Here is an 11,308-nt window from a genome sequence, read left to right as displayed (position 1 = left end):
TCCTCAATGGATATTTGGAAATATATCAAAATGAGCGACACCCTCTTGAAAGAGGTGTTTGGTTGTACTTAATCAAACGGCATATGATAGTAGCGTCGACTGAGCTAGTGGAATTGCTTGTCTGTAAGGCATAGTTCCAAAGAATACAAATAGTTCTTTAGACACTTAGATGCTATGACTTATCAGGCTTGATAACAATAGATCACAGTAGATCGATTGGAGCCAACCTCAAAGTCCTATACTAAAGGTGACAATGTCTAGTTTCTTCAAAGAACGAAAAGAAGGGGAAAAGCAAACATCAAAACACTCTGGCGGGCATATACAAGACGTTGATAGGTACCACTTAGTCGCTTTGACCCTTTACCCCTTTTCCCTTACCCCAATGAGCAATCCCGAGATACATTCAACTAAAAACGTCAACAGAAAGACACATCATAGGTCTAGTATATATAAGGCACAGAAGTCATAAATGTTTTTAATTGTGGCATAAGATAATCATTGGGTACGTCGAAACCATAGGTATTTGGTCTCACCGCCAGTGGACCTTAGGTATCTACTTCCATCTCAGATAGAAGAAAATATGAATGTAAAGTATTTCGCAAAACCAGAAAGAAAACCCAGTATGAACTTATCCTTTCTGTATCTCCTAGTCCCTCCTTACCTTGACCTGTCACTCGTGTACTTTTCTTTTTCTTATTATGAAAGCATATATTTTGGTTCCTAGTATTGGTCATCTTCAAATTCAATAGCTCAATTTCTTTCATTGCACTTCTCGGCTAAAACACCTAGCACTTCGACATATCTCAGTAATTGTATGGTGAGTAAATTGAGAAGGCTTCTGACCACAGTGGGGCTCCTTGTCATATATAGATGTCTCAGTAGTGTGACAGCAGTGGCAAAAGCCTTTGCACATTCATAGACATCCTTACCATAACTCATGGATTGCTATTGGTCAGGTAGTCACTGGATTGCACAGAGTAGGCTGGTTGCCGACTCTTATGTCTTATATCTTCTAATAACGCCTGGTATCATCATGTTCTGGAACGCATGAGCACCCAAGTGCTTACAGCTAATTAAAAAATGCTGGCTGTAGTGTTATCGAGGAATACTCGGACTACAAATAGCATGCCTGTGAAAATATTAGATATTTGGAGACAGGATATCGGAGTTACAGAAATAATTACAACCTTAATATGAATGGGTGGTGAAATGCCAATCAGGAACAGCCTTCTAATTACATAAATCGTAATGGCACCACTTTGGTGTTCCGTGTAATGGTGATGACATGTGACAAACTAAGTATCCTTAGCATGCCCTAGGTATCTTCATAACTTAGTAATTATGGCCGGTGAGAAACGTTGACTTGGTAATGCGGGGATAGTTCATTATATGCGGTAGCCCTGGAGTTTTTGGGCACGTCATTCTGTGGGTTACCCCATGTCCTTAGTGTATATAAAAAGTTGCATGTCACATTGGAGGAGACGGATAGAAAGGGGCGGGATTTTCATCAGCAAGTCATCTGATGCATCGTAACTACCCACCCCCAAAGAAGCCATATTAGACCTTTCAGCCTTTATACCCCTTTCCGGTGTAGATCGACTCCTTACTGTGATCTGATAGGTAGTCGCTTATTCAACAAATAGCCGATACCATTCCACTGGGAAGTGCAAAATTCATATAGCACCAACGTCTTACATCTCCTTATGAAAGACTAATCTGCGTCAGGAATTATGCACCAACGTGCATACAGCAAAACCAATGAAGAAGACCGAAAATATTTCTTCAGATACATTCAGCCTAGCCTCATGCACTCTCCCGTTGGTGTCTGGACCGCGATGATGAAATTCCGGCTGAAGATAGTTAACCCGATCATCACAGCCGAACTTATAGTGCATGTCAGCAAGGCTTCGCTCCGCGAGGGGCGACTTATGCCGTGAAACGCATGTGGTTACTGCAGATCGTCGGGGGCTGTCGTAGAAATGCTCGATATGGATGCTGACGTGCATGGACATCATGTTGTGTGATGCGAAGGTGAATAGAACGTGGAGGGAAAATGGTCACTAACATAGCCTTATGTGAGGTCGTATAAGTCTTACGAAGAGAAGGCTGCCTATGCCATTCAAATTCTCAGGGAATCGCTCCTCCCCACCTCTCCCTTCTTTGCTTGTTCGACTACACCTCCAGTCTCTTGTCTGGTTCCTGGTTCTGCTCTGCCAAGCAGCACAATGAACGACACTGCTCTTTACGTCTCAAATGGTACCTGCTTCTTCGGTCCAGGCCAAGTTGCTGACCCGAACTATATCCCCTGTGGCAATGCTGCACTTGCGGGGCCCCAGTCTTGCTGTTACGCCGGCGACTACTGCCTGTCGAGCACTGCCTGTTGGAACAAACAATGTGCGTCTCTGTTATGACATGACATCACCCAGTCTTGTAATGTTAAGTGATCATAACTAATGCCAGTAACAGTCGTGGTGACGTATGTTGCCGGTTGTACGGACACAACCTTCAGCGCTGCTGAATGCACTAACAAGTTCGATTATCCTGACCAACAATATGTCGCCATGGCGCGATGTGATGGCGCCGATGTGGACATATGGTCAGGGTGTTACAACCACACAGACTGGATCACGATACACAAGGAGCCGGATTGCAAGTGCAATGCTTCAAGACCATTAATCCGGAATTCGAATGGTAAATCTACGCTTGATGAAATTGGACTCCTGCCAACTACTCCGGGAGGAACTATCTCATTCAACCCTACTGCAATCCCTACATTGGAAGCTACTTCTAGCAATCCATATTCATCCCCTGCGACGCCTCCAACATCCACGACATCACCCACTGCCGTCGCGAGCACTTCGCAAGGGCTCTCATCGGGTGTGAGAGTAGGCATCGGCGTGGGGATAGGCATTGGCGTACCCTTAGTAGCCGCCCTTGCCTTCCTCGCCTTCATCCTCCAACGCAAGAAGGGGGCAGCAGACACAGCAGCGCCGGCTTCTGGACCGGCACCTCCAGATACCACACCACCTCCAAACGACCAAGATGACACCGCTGCCGCGGTCAGAGAAAAGACGTCTAGCCCTGAGAAGGACATGGCTACTACCCCTGAACCACCGAGCCCGGGCTGGTACGGGTATAAGCCTGAGCTAGCGGCCAATTCAACCTTCAAGTCGGAGTTATCCGGTGATGAACCTCGGAGTGTAATAAGCTCCAGTTGGAACTCGGGAACCCTTGACGACCATCAGGTCTCTGAATTGTCGAGCCATGACGCGGTGACTAGCGCAGTTGGGCGGAACTCTTTGGGCTACACACATGACTAATTCTATTTATGATAATAGGGGTAAAACAGTTATCAGGGGTCTAGGTTTTCCTGTAACACGAGCTTATGGAAGACGTTGAGTCGTAAATGAGTTGAACACATCCAAATGGTTTTTTTTTTTTTGTCAAGGAGTCAGTAGCGTTGCGTTGATCATAGCATTTAAATTTATTATAACAATTGCTGAGAGTAGTTCGCTGGCAAAGTCCACGCTACCTAGAACCTAGGTCTGGGTAGGAGGTACTACCTACATAAAATCTTCGCACTACCTATTATGTGATCAATACCTCTATTCACCTACGAGTTCCAGCCCAGCGAAATAGCGTCCTCGGGCTGTGTCCACCGGAAATTATCGGGGACTTTCACCGCCTGCTCGAGCGACGCAGACCTCGTGTATGAAGCCGTTCTTGCGGGGACGCTGTTGATCGTCTTCGGCACGTTCATGACCAGCCTGGCCACGCAGTATTACCAACTCCTTCTCGCGCAGGGTATCTGTATTGGACTTGGAATGGGCATCCTATATATGCCCGGCCTCTCGGTGCCATCGTCGTACTTCATGGCGAAAAAGCCTCTAGCAATTGCTATCATCGCATCAGGGGCAGGTTCGGGCGGTTTTGTCTATCCAGCAATGACGCAGCAACTGCTTCCTCTCGTCGATGAGCAAGTCTCTGCCCTCCTCCTTTGAGCCTTTAATTTTGTTCTTCTCATGCAAACAAAAACTCATTGTGGGTTCAAACAGGATTCGGCTGGACGATCCGCAGCATGGCCTTCGTGTCCCTTTTCGTCTGCGTTCTCATCAATCTTCTCCTGCGAGTGCGCGTTCCAGCCCGCAGATCCGGTCTGATCGCCGACCTCCACGCCTTCACAGAACTGCCCTACATTTTCTTCGTCGTCGGCTTCTTTCTCATTTACTGGGCAGTGTACTTCGCCTTTTACTACGTTCGTGCCCCCACCCCCCCACTCATTGTCCTGTTCTGTCGCAATCTTAACCTGAAGCTGACAGATCGATCTCTACGGCTACACTTACGCCTCATTCACTTCCCTTGACTCGATCAATCTCCTTTTGATCACCAACGGCCTCGGCATGCCTGGTCGCGTCCTACCCGGCTTCGTCGCAGCGCGCCTCCTCGGGCCCCTGAACACGGCGATCCCCACGACCGTGTCGGTCGCGATCGTGCTGTACTGCTGGCCCGCCGTCGCGCTATACGCGTTCGCGGCGGTATACGGCCTCGTAGCCAGCGCGATCCAGTCGCTGTTCGCCGTCTCGCTCGCGGCGCTGACGGACGACCTGAGCCAGCTCGGCACGAGGATGGGGATGGTGTTCAGCGTGGTAGCGTTCGCGTGTCTGACAGGCAGCCCGATCGCGGGCGCGATCGTGCAGGCGAGCGGAGAGAGTTACTTAGGGGCTCAGATGTAGGCGGCTAGTAGCATGCTGCTAGGAGCAGGGTTTCTGGCGGCGGCACGGGTGAGCAGGACCGGATGGGTGCTTAGGAGGAAGGTTTAAAGAAAAATGTCTCGGCGGCTCTTCCGAAATGTTACCGTCGGTCGATTAACACTTTTAGGTAGGCAAACAGGGTATCATTGCTCGTTATTATAAGGTTTAGTGTAACTTGTTTAGCGTAAGATACAGGTAGTTACACTACCCCGCCCAGTGCGTTCCGTACCCGGCTCACTGTTACAAGGGACCAATTCCCACAGCTCCCATAAATTATTGAACCGACAGCGCTCAGCCTCTGATTACATAATACCGTAGGAAAAGATCTGACGATCGCATTGCGGTACCTGGTACGTATTGCTACCAGACAACTCTTACAACCAACAAACGTGGATGAGCCTGATGACAGCCCACGGTGCCGTCGAAGGTTGGGTGAATGTTCTCGATACTGCTTGTAAGATATTGGGACTAGATTCTTACTGCCGAGTTTGGTAGGGGTAGGTATCTAATTACCTATTCAAGCCATGAAAACATCCGATCAACCTGTCCTAATCATCGGCGCCGGCGTCGCCGGTCTCATGCTGGCGCAAGGCCTACGCCTCCGCTCAATCCCATTCCGCCTCTTTGAGCGCCACGCCGTGTCGCACAGCTCGCAAGGCCACCGTTTCCGTATCTCGAAAGATGGCCAGGCCGCGCTCAACAGCATCCTGTCGCCTCAGCTCCGGGGCCTGCTCAAACGCACCGCGGCCGACCCATTTCTCTTCAAGCCCCGATATGTTGACGCTAAGAGCCTCAACTTCGCAAGCTTGAGCCCGGCGGATTCGGATTCGATGGCCATCGACAGGACGTGGATCCGTATGTTAACTATGCTGGGCATCGAGCATGCTATCGAATACGGGAAGGAGTTTAGTTCTTACGACATCGTGAACGGGCATGTTCACGTTAGATTTACGGATGGCTCAGTCGCACGCGGACGGCTTCTTGTCGGCGCGGATGGTATTAGAAGCCGTGTGCGGAAACAGCTACAGCCAAATCGCAAACTGCTTGATTTGGAACGCTGGGTCATGTGGGGTCGGACCTTAATAACGCAAGATTTAAAGAAGAATCTGCCGCAAGATATGATGAGCTGGTGTATGTACCAAGATCAGGAGGCTAATGTCCAGCTTGTCGTTGAGCCAATGATTTTCCCAAAGATCTCGCAGCAAGAAGAATCGGAGGACATGTTACCTGAAATCCCGGATTACATATTCTGGGTTGTCTGTACGGCATCTTTGCAATACTCAGAGTATCTACCGCAATCAGTGGAGGAGAAAAAGTTGTTTTTGGAGGAAGTGACTAAGACCTGGCATCCTGCTTTAAAGCTTTTACTTGACTCAGCTGCGCACAATCTGACATCCTGCGCACCTGTTTTATCAAGCAAACCAGACATCGAACTTAGCTCAGCTGGTCAGGCTAATAAGCTAGTTACTCTTGTCGGTGATGCAGCGCATGCGATGAGTCCCATGGGCGGTTCTGGTGGCGATACAGCTATTTGGAATGCCGCAGATCTAGCGCAGACGATTGCTAAAGAAGGCATTACGAAGAGGAGTATCACAGACTTTGAGGTGAGGATGGAGAAAAAGGCAAAAGAAAAGATCGAGCACTCTTTTAGAGGTGGCCAGAAATTCTGGCGTGGAAAGGAGTGGACCGAGTACAACGAAATCAATGTCTGAAGGCTTATTGGGCTAAATGAATATTTCGTGACTGCTGGATGGCCAAACTTGCGATGGGTGATCAAGCCTACCTAAGGACCTGCCTCAGTGGCCAACTATGAAACACCACAGGCAGATTGACGGGACAGATACTGTTAATAAGCGAGTATCATCAGACTTACACATGAAATCTTGGCATGAATGTGTATACAAGAGAGATGGAAGGCCTGCAGTGTTGGCTTTGTCAATACGCACAAAGGGTGCTCCGATCTCTAGTGATTTTCTCAACAGGTAGCAGGACATATAAACTACCTAGTATCACAAGGTCCCAAATTAACAAGGATGACCAGTTTGACTGTACCCAATGGCCGGAGTGGCATGGCAATGCTTACAACCGATTCTAATGCTATACCTAGCTATAGCTTTCCTAGTAAGCTGTCGCTCGAGGGTTCGATTCCCTCGACGGTCCTTTCAATTTTTTTAGTCCTTCCAGCTAGTTAGACGCATCAAAACAAACAACATAACCTCATATACCGTCTCTTAGCTATTTCACCCGGAAATATGGTCTAAGAATGAGGATATAACGACATCTTCTATCTGTTACTATTACATAGTAAGTACATAGGTTGGTTTAAGCTCTAATAAGGTTATTCCAAACCACCACCAACCACTCTCAGGGTATATCCTTCTCGCTCACTATCACTCCACCAAAAGATCCTCTTCCGATGATACCTCCAGCCACCCTATCCTATCCTACACCGCATCATCGCCCGTCCTATCCGATCCCATATCATACATCTCGATGACCTCCGCACTGTAAGCAGAGTTCTGCCCCAGTGACTTCCTGCCTCCGGTACCGGGCCGCAGTCCCACGCGGCTCTCCGCCTTCTTCTCGCCTGACGCCTCCTCGCCGGAGCGCCGTGCGCTCCCCTGGTCGTAGGGGTGGTGGTGATGGTGCGTGGTATGCCGTCCCGACGAGGCCAGCGACAGCGCCGCCGCCGCGTGCCGGAGCGAGTCGAGCGATATTTACAGCGCGCGCGGTAAGGATAAGATCATCGATGAGCAGGAAGGATTTTGTGCTATCACTCCAGGATTCCAATCGGGATAAGTTCACACTGTATACCTAACCTAGATACTTGAGACATCCTAGAAACGAAGTTATTTAGATTATGAATTCGGACTTTTCTTAAGCCATGACTTCATGATAATTGTGGTGAAATAAAGATTGACAATTGGAGCGAACACAAGGGTAACTTTGGTGCGAAAATCTTAAAAGAGGAATGCTTCTTGGCGCTGCAATTGAATTCTTTATTCGTATTTAAACCCCTTCCGTAGATTCCACAATAGCGAGGTTCTCAAGTTCCTCCTATGAGTTATGAACACTATTGTTCCTCATTCTGAGCGTAGACAAAGTTCGCTGCTGTTCACTTATTAGCCTTACGAGACTAACCCCATGCGCAGCTAAATAAATCATGGCGAACCACAATACTCACCCACAGGTTCCAGCCCATTTTCCTCCGCCCAGTCCCTTACCCCATGTCTCGCCTTTCCTGTGCCCCAATGCTTCCTGTCGCTCGGCTTACTTAGGTCTAACGAACCCGTAGTGCCATTCACAGGTGCAAGAAGTAAGAAGACATATCTATGCTTTCCCGTCTTAGGAGGCGGTCCTGGCGGTTTATACGGCACGATATCCTTCAAACTAGATGATCGCACGGCAGCAGAGGTTTCTGACGATGAGATCTCCACATCAGTAGCGATGAAGTGGCAGAACTCGGACCACTCTGGGTTTTCCCGGGACGGGGCGTCCGGGTCGGTAATAATGATGGTATATGTCACGTTGGAGTTCCCCCTAACCCCTGACGAAGAAGCAGAGCCGCCTCTACGTACAGTGATGGTTGGTTCGTTCTGAACTTTGTCTACCTTTACGGTATTTCCAAGTTCCGTCCGTTCTCCAGACGACCATTCAGCATTTAGGAGAAACGACGGGAGGAATTTATCGATGACTATGGTGGTTAGCTATGAACATCTCAGCGTTTAAGGGGGGACTTAGGATATTAGTTAGCAGTTAGTAATCATTACTAAGCGATCTTACCTGTTGGGAAGATCTCGGCCTTTTCCAACCTAGAATGAAGTTTTTAGATACCCCTTCTCCATGGTAATCATGAGTGGTACTTTTGCTATCACATACTCACGTTGGACCTCGTTCACATCTGAGTCCAGCAGGTGTGGTTTGAAAGGCGAGATGACAATCTGCTCGTGCTCAGTGGCTCCAGCTAGCGTAGCCAACAGGAAAGAGTAAATCCAAATAGATAAAATCGTCATCGTACTCAATTGAAGATTGAAATCTACAACTTCGTTTATTGTAGGAAGAAAAAGTATCGTGGACAATTATTCATGTCGAGGTCTGTGACATTCGAACCCCGCATTGCATTATCGTGATGTCATTTAACATGGCATAAAGGGGTACTAGATCCTTGTAAACGCTACAATTCCTGCAACAAATTGGCCTTGAAATAGACTCTTCACTGCGCGAAATTCTTCAATTCATATAAAGGGGGGAAAAATCAAGGCGAGGATCGCTGCATAGTAAGAAAGAGACCCTACAGATCGCCTTCAGTTAATGCATAATGCTCCAATGGGAGCAAATAGAGAAGTCTGGCTCAGACATGCCTTTTGGGCGTCATTGTTGGTAGCTGTTCGATAAAAACTTGCCAAGAGGGTTACTGTAATACAGAAACACACACTGGGGTTTAAAACGAATGCATTGCAATCCAACTCGGAAGTATCTGATGAATCATCACCGCCAGACCATCGAACTTTCGATTATCCGATTCTCATATCAAAAATCAACGGTACTAAGTTGAGGTGATGGGTGCCGTGCCTCGGCGTCTACCCGTGGTGCTCTCAATCTTCGCTGTCCTTGACCCGAATTGTATCTATCAAATTGTTAGCCGCATACCTGTCTCATACCCACAACCTTGACTCACTGCTCTTTTCTTTTCCCTTGCAATAATGGGAAGGCCGAGCTTATCAGCTAGAAGCCTAAGTATCCTCTTTGCTGGGTCGATGATAGCTGGATGGAACTGGTTTTGAAAATCACACTTCTCCCATACTGGAGAGCTGATCGCAAACCTGACAAGTTCCTCATCTAAATAAGGAAAGCGCACCTCCTTCCCCCAGTGTGACATGATCCGATCGTCACGGCCCAAGTTCCTTTGCCCGATACGACTAATATCTAATTTCAACTCGTCAATAAGACGGGGATATCCTCCGTTTTTAAAGGCAGCCTCATGTCGTGCGTAACCACCGAAAAGTTCATCGGCACCTAGGCCAGACAAGAGAACCCTAGCTGGTGAAGTTACGATTGGCGGTGTTGGCTCCCATTCACACTTGTGTATATAGGAGTGGCCTATACCCCGTGCAGCAAAGTAAAGTGCTAAGGCGATTGAGAGGTCCATCTCCGTGTGGTGGGGATGGAGTAGTGAAACGATCTTTGACTTGTGGCTCATGGCCTCTTCAAAGGGTACATTAACCTATTGAGTCAGGTCAGTCTATCGTTAGCCATGTATGACAGGCTGAAAACGCACTGCGATGAAGCGCCAATGCCGATCCGGACACGCAGACTTCAGTTCAGCAAAAGCCTTGCGGCCAGTCACCCTATCTGGACAGGCCTCATAAATATCCGACGCATCTAGGTGTGGCAGAGTTTTGCCTATCGAAACCTGGCGCGGGTTTTCGAAAGCAACATTAATCAAATCAATTCCTTGGTTCGCTGGGACAAAGTCGTGAGCCAGCCTCGCGAGAACAGTGCAGTCTATGCCGCCAGAGAATAGGATGGCGACACGAATATCAACATCATTGGATGGATTGGGCGGCTCTGGGATGTCCAATACCCGCAGCTTGAGGGATCCGCATAGCCAGTACCTAAGATTTTCGACTGATAATGAGCTGAAATCTAACTTGTGTTCGGGTGGAGGCAAAGTCGTATTGAAAATGCCAATACTCGAAACCTGTAAATATAAGTTTATAGCAAGGGTCGTATGTAATAGGTATTTAATGCTCTTCGGCCGAAACTTACCATGTCGTCTCCTCCAGACGGTATCCAATCGTGTTTGATAGCATGGGTGTCGAGCTTCAGTCCATGAGGTGTAGCTCGGCGGGTGTCCAGGTTCAAGGAATAGACTCCATCTGCGTTGACTTCCATCCAACCAGCGGTGGGCACGTCCGCGACGCTCGAGAATGAGATCGAGTTGCCATCGTCTGCTTGATTAAATAATAGCGATCGTCGCCCAAGACGGTCTCGGCCAAAGTAGAGACGTTTGATCTGAGTATCATAAAAGAGAAATGCGAAGGGTCCATCAATATTGCGCAAGACGTCTAGAATGTGCGACTCTCGGGCTTCGTTCGAAAGTGCATCCGTTGCATCAAGTTTGGCTATGATCAGCTCCCCATCATTTTTACTCCTAATGAATTGACCACTGATCCTCCAGGCTTCCCCGTTCCAGCAAAGAACAGATCCAGTTGTAGGTGATACCAAAGGCTGTTTTGCAATATGGTCCCCTCGCAAAGCTAAGACGGTAGAAGTAAAACTGATGTGAACCGCCGAGTCCCCATTCTCGATAGGAAGTTCCCGATGAAGTTGGCCAAAATGGTCTGGTCCACGATTTGACAGCAGCGTTCTCAATTCATGAGAAATGCTTCGCGCAGCATCTGTAGAGATTATTGCATGAATACCACACATGGTTCTGAGCTCAAATCTCAGGGCAACATCCAAATCTGTTGATTGGAAGAGGAAAAAAATACAATGAAGTTTGAAGGGAAATACGGCTTTAACTCACGCGTCGCGTTTGCCTAAAGCATAGCCAC

The 11,308-nt window shown here is 48.1% G+C and overlaps 5 protein-coding genes across 5 annotated transcripts; 3 read left to right on the top strand and 2 right to left on the bottom strand.

Moving 5' to 3' along the window:
* Nucleotides 1-2,120: 2,120 nt before the first annotated feature.
* F4807DRAFT_95692 (uncharacterized protein) lies at nucleotides 2,121-3,539 on the top strand. The gene is made up of 2 exons (XM_048003705.1): nucleotides 2,121-2,394; nucleotides 2,467-3,539. Exons 1-2 carry the CDS (start codon nucleotides 2,226-2,228, stop codon nucleotides 3,318-3,320), a joined length of 1,023 nt encoding a protein of 340 aa, XP_047854025.1. The 5' UTR covers nucleotides 2,121-2,225; the 3' UTR covers nucleotides 3,321-3,539.
* Nucleotides 3,540-4,078: 539 nt separating this feature from the next.
* On the top strand, nucleotides 4,079-4,733 carry F4807DRAFT_460717 (uncharacterized protein; the record flags this gene model as incomplete). The annotated part of the gene is made up of 2 exons (XM_048001559.1): nucleotides 4,079-4,255; nucleotides 4,320-4,733. 2 exons carry the CDS (start codon nucleotides 4,079-4,081, stop codon nucleotides 4,731-4,733), a joined length of 591 nt encoding a protein of 196 aa, XP_047854024.1.
* A 439-nt stretch (nucleotides 4,734-5,172) lies between these two features.
* Nucleotides 5,173-6,551, top strand: F4807DRAFT_95549 (FAD/NAD(P)-binding domain-containing protein). The gene has a single exon (XM_048003702.1). It carries the CDS (start codon nucleotides 5,276-5,278, stop codon nucleotides 6,461-6,463), a length of 1,188 nt encoding a protein of 395 aa, XP_047854023.1. The 5' UTR covers nucleotides 5,173-5,275; the 3' UTR covers nucleotides 6,464-6,551.
* Nucleotides 6,552-7,335: 784 nt separating this feature from the next.
* On the bottom strand, nucleotides 7,336-9,030 carry F4807DRAFT_95562 (PEBP-like protein). The gene is made up of 4 exons (XM_048003703.1): nucleotides 8,631-9,030; nucleotides 8,535-8,563; nucleotides 7,936-8,445; nucleotides 7,336-7,862 (listed from the first exon to the last, which is right to left on the bottom strand). The coding sequence occupies exons 1-4, from the start codon at nucleotides 8,762-8,764 to the stop codon at nucleotides 7,825-7,827; spliced, it is 711 nt and encodes a 236-aa protein (XP_047854022.1). The 5' UTR covers nucleotides 8,765-9,030; the 3' UTR covers nucleotides 7,336-7,824.
* On the bottom strand, nucleotides 9,031-11,183 carry F4807DRAFT_467693 (asparagine synthase-domain-containing protein; the record flags this gene model as incomplete). Its single annotated transcript, XM_048002523.1, has 4 exons — nucleotides 9,031-9,378; nucleotides 9,430-9,975; nucleotides 10,030-10,452; nucleotides 10,521-11,183. 4 exons carry the CDS (start codon nucleotides 11,181-11,183, stop codon nucleotides 9,298-9,300), a joined length of 1,713 nt encoding a protein of 570 aa, XP_047854021.1. The 3' UTR covers nucleotides 9,031-9,297.
* Nucleotides 11,184-11,308: the final 125 nt, after the last annotated feature.

The sequence above is a fragment of the Annulohypoxylon truncatum genome (genome assembly GCF_022578515.1).
Source record: "Annulohypoxylon truncatum strain CBS 140777 unplaced genomic scaffold F4807scaffold_17, whole genome shotgun sequence".
Lineage (NCBI taxonomy): Eukaryota > Fungi > Ascomycota > Sordariomycetes > Xylariales > Hypoxylaceae > Annulohypoxylon > Annulohypoxylon truncatum.
The sequence above is the reverse complement of the archived record's forward strand: the minus strand, read 5'-3'. Positions and strand labels throughout refer to the sequence as shown.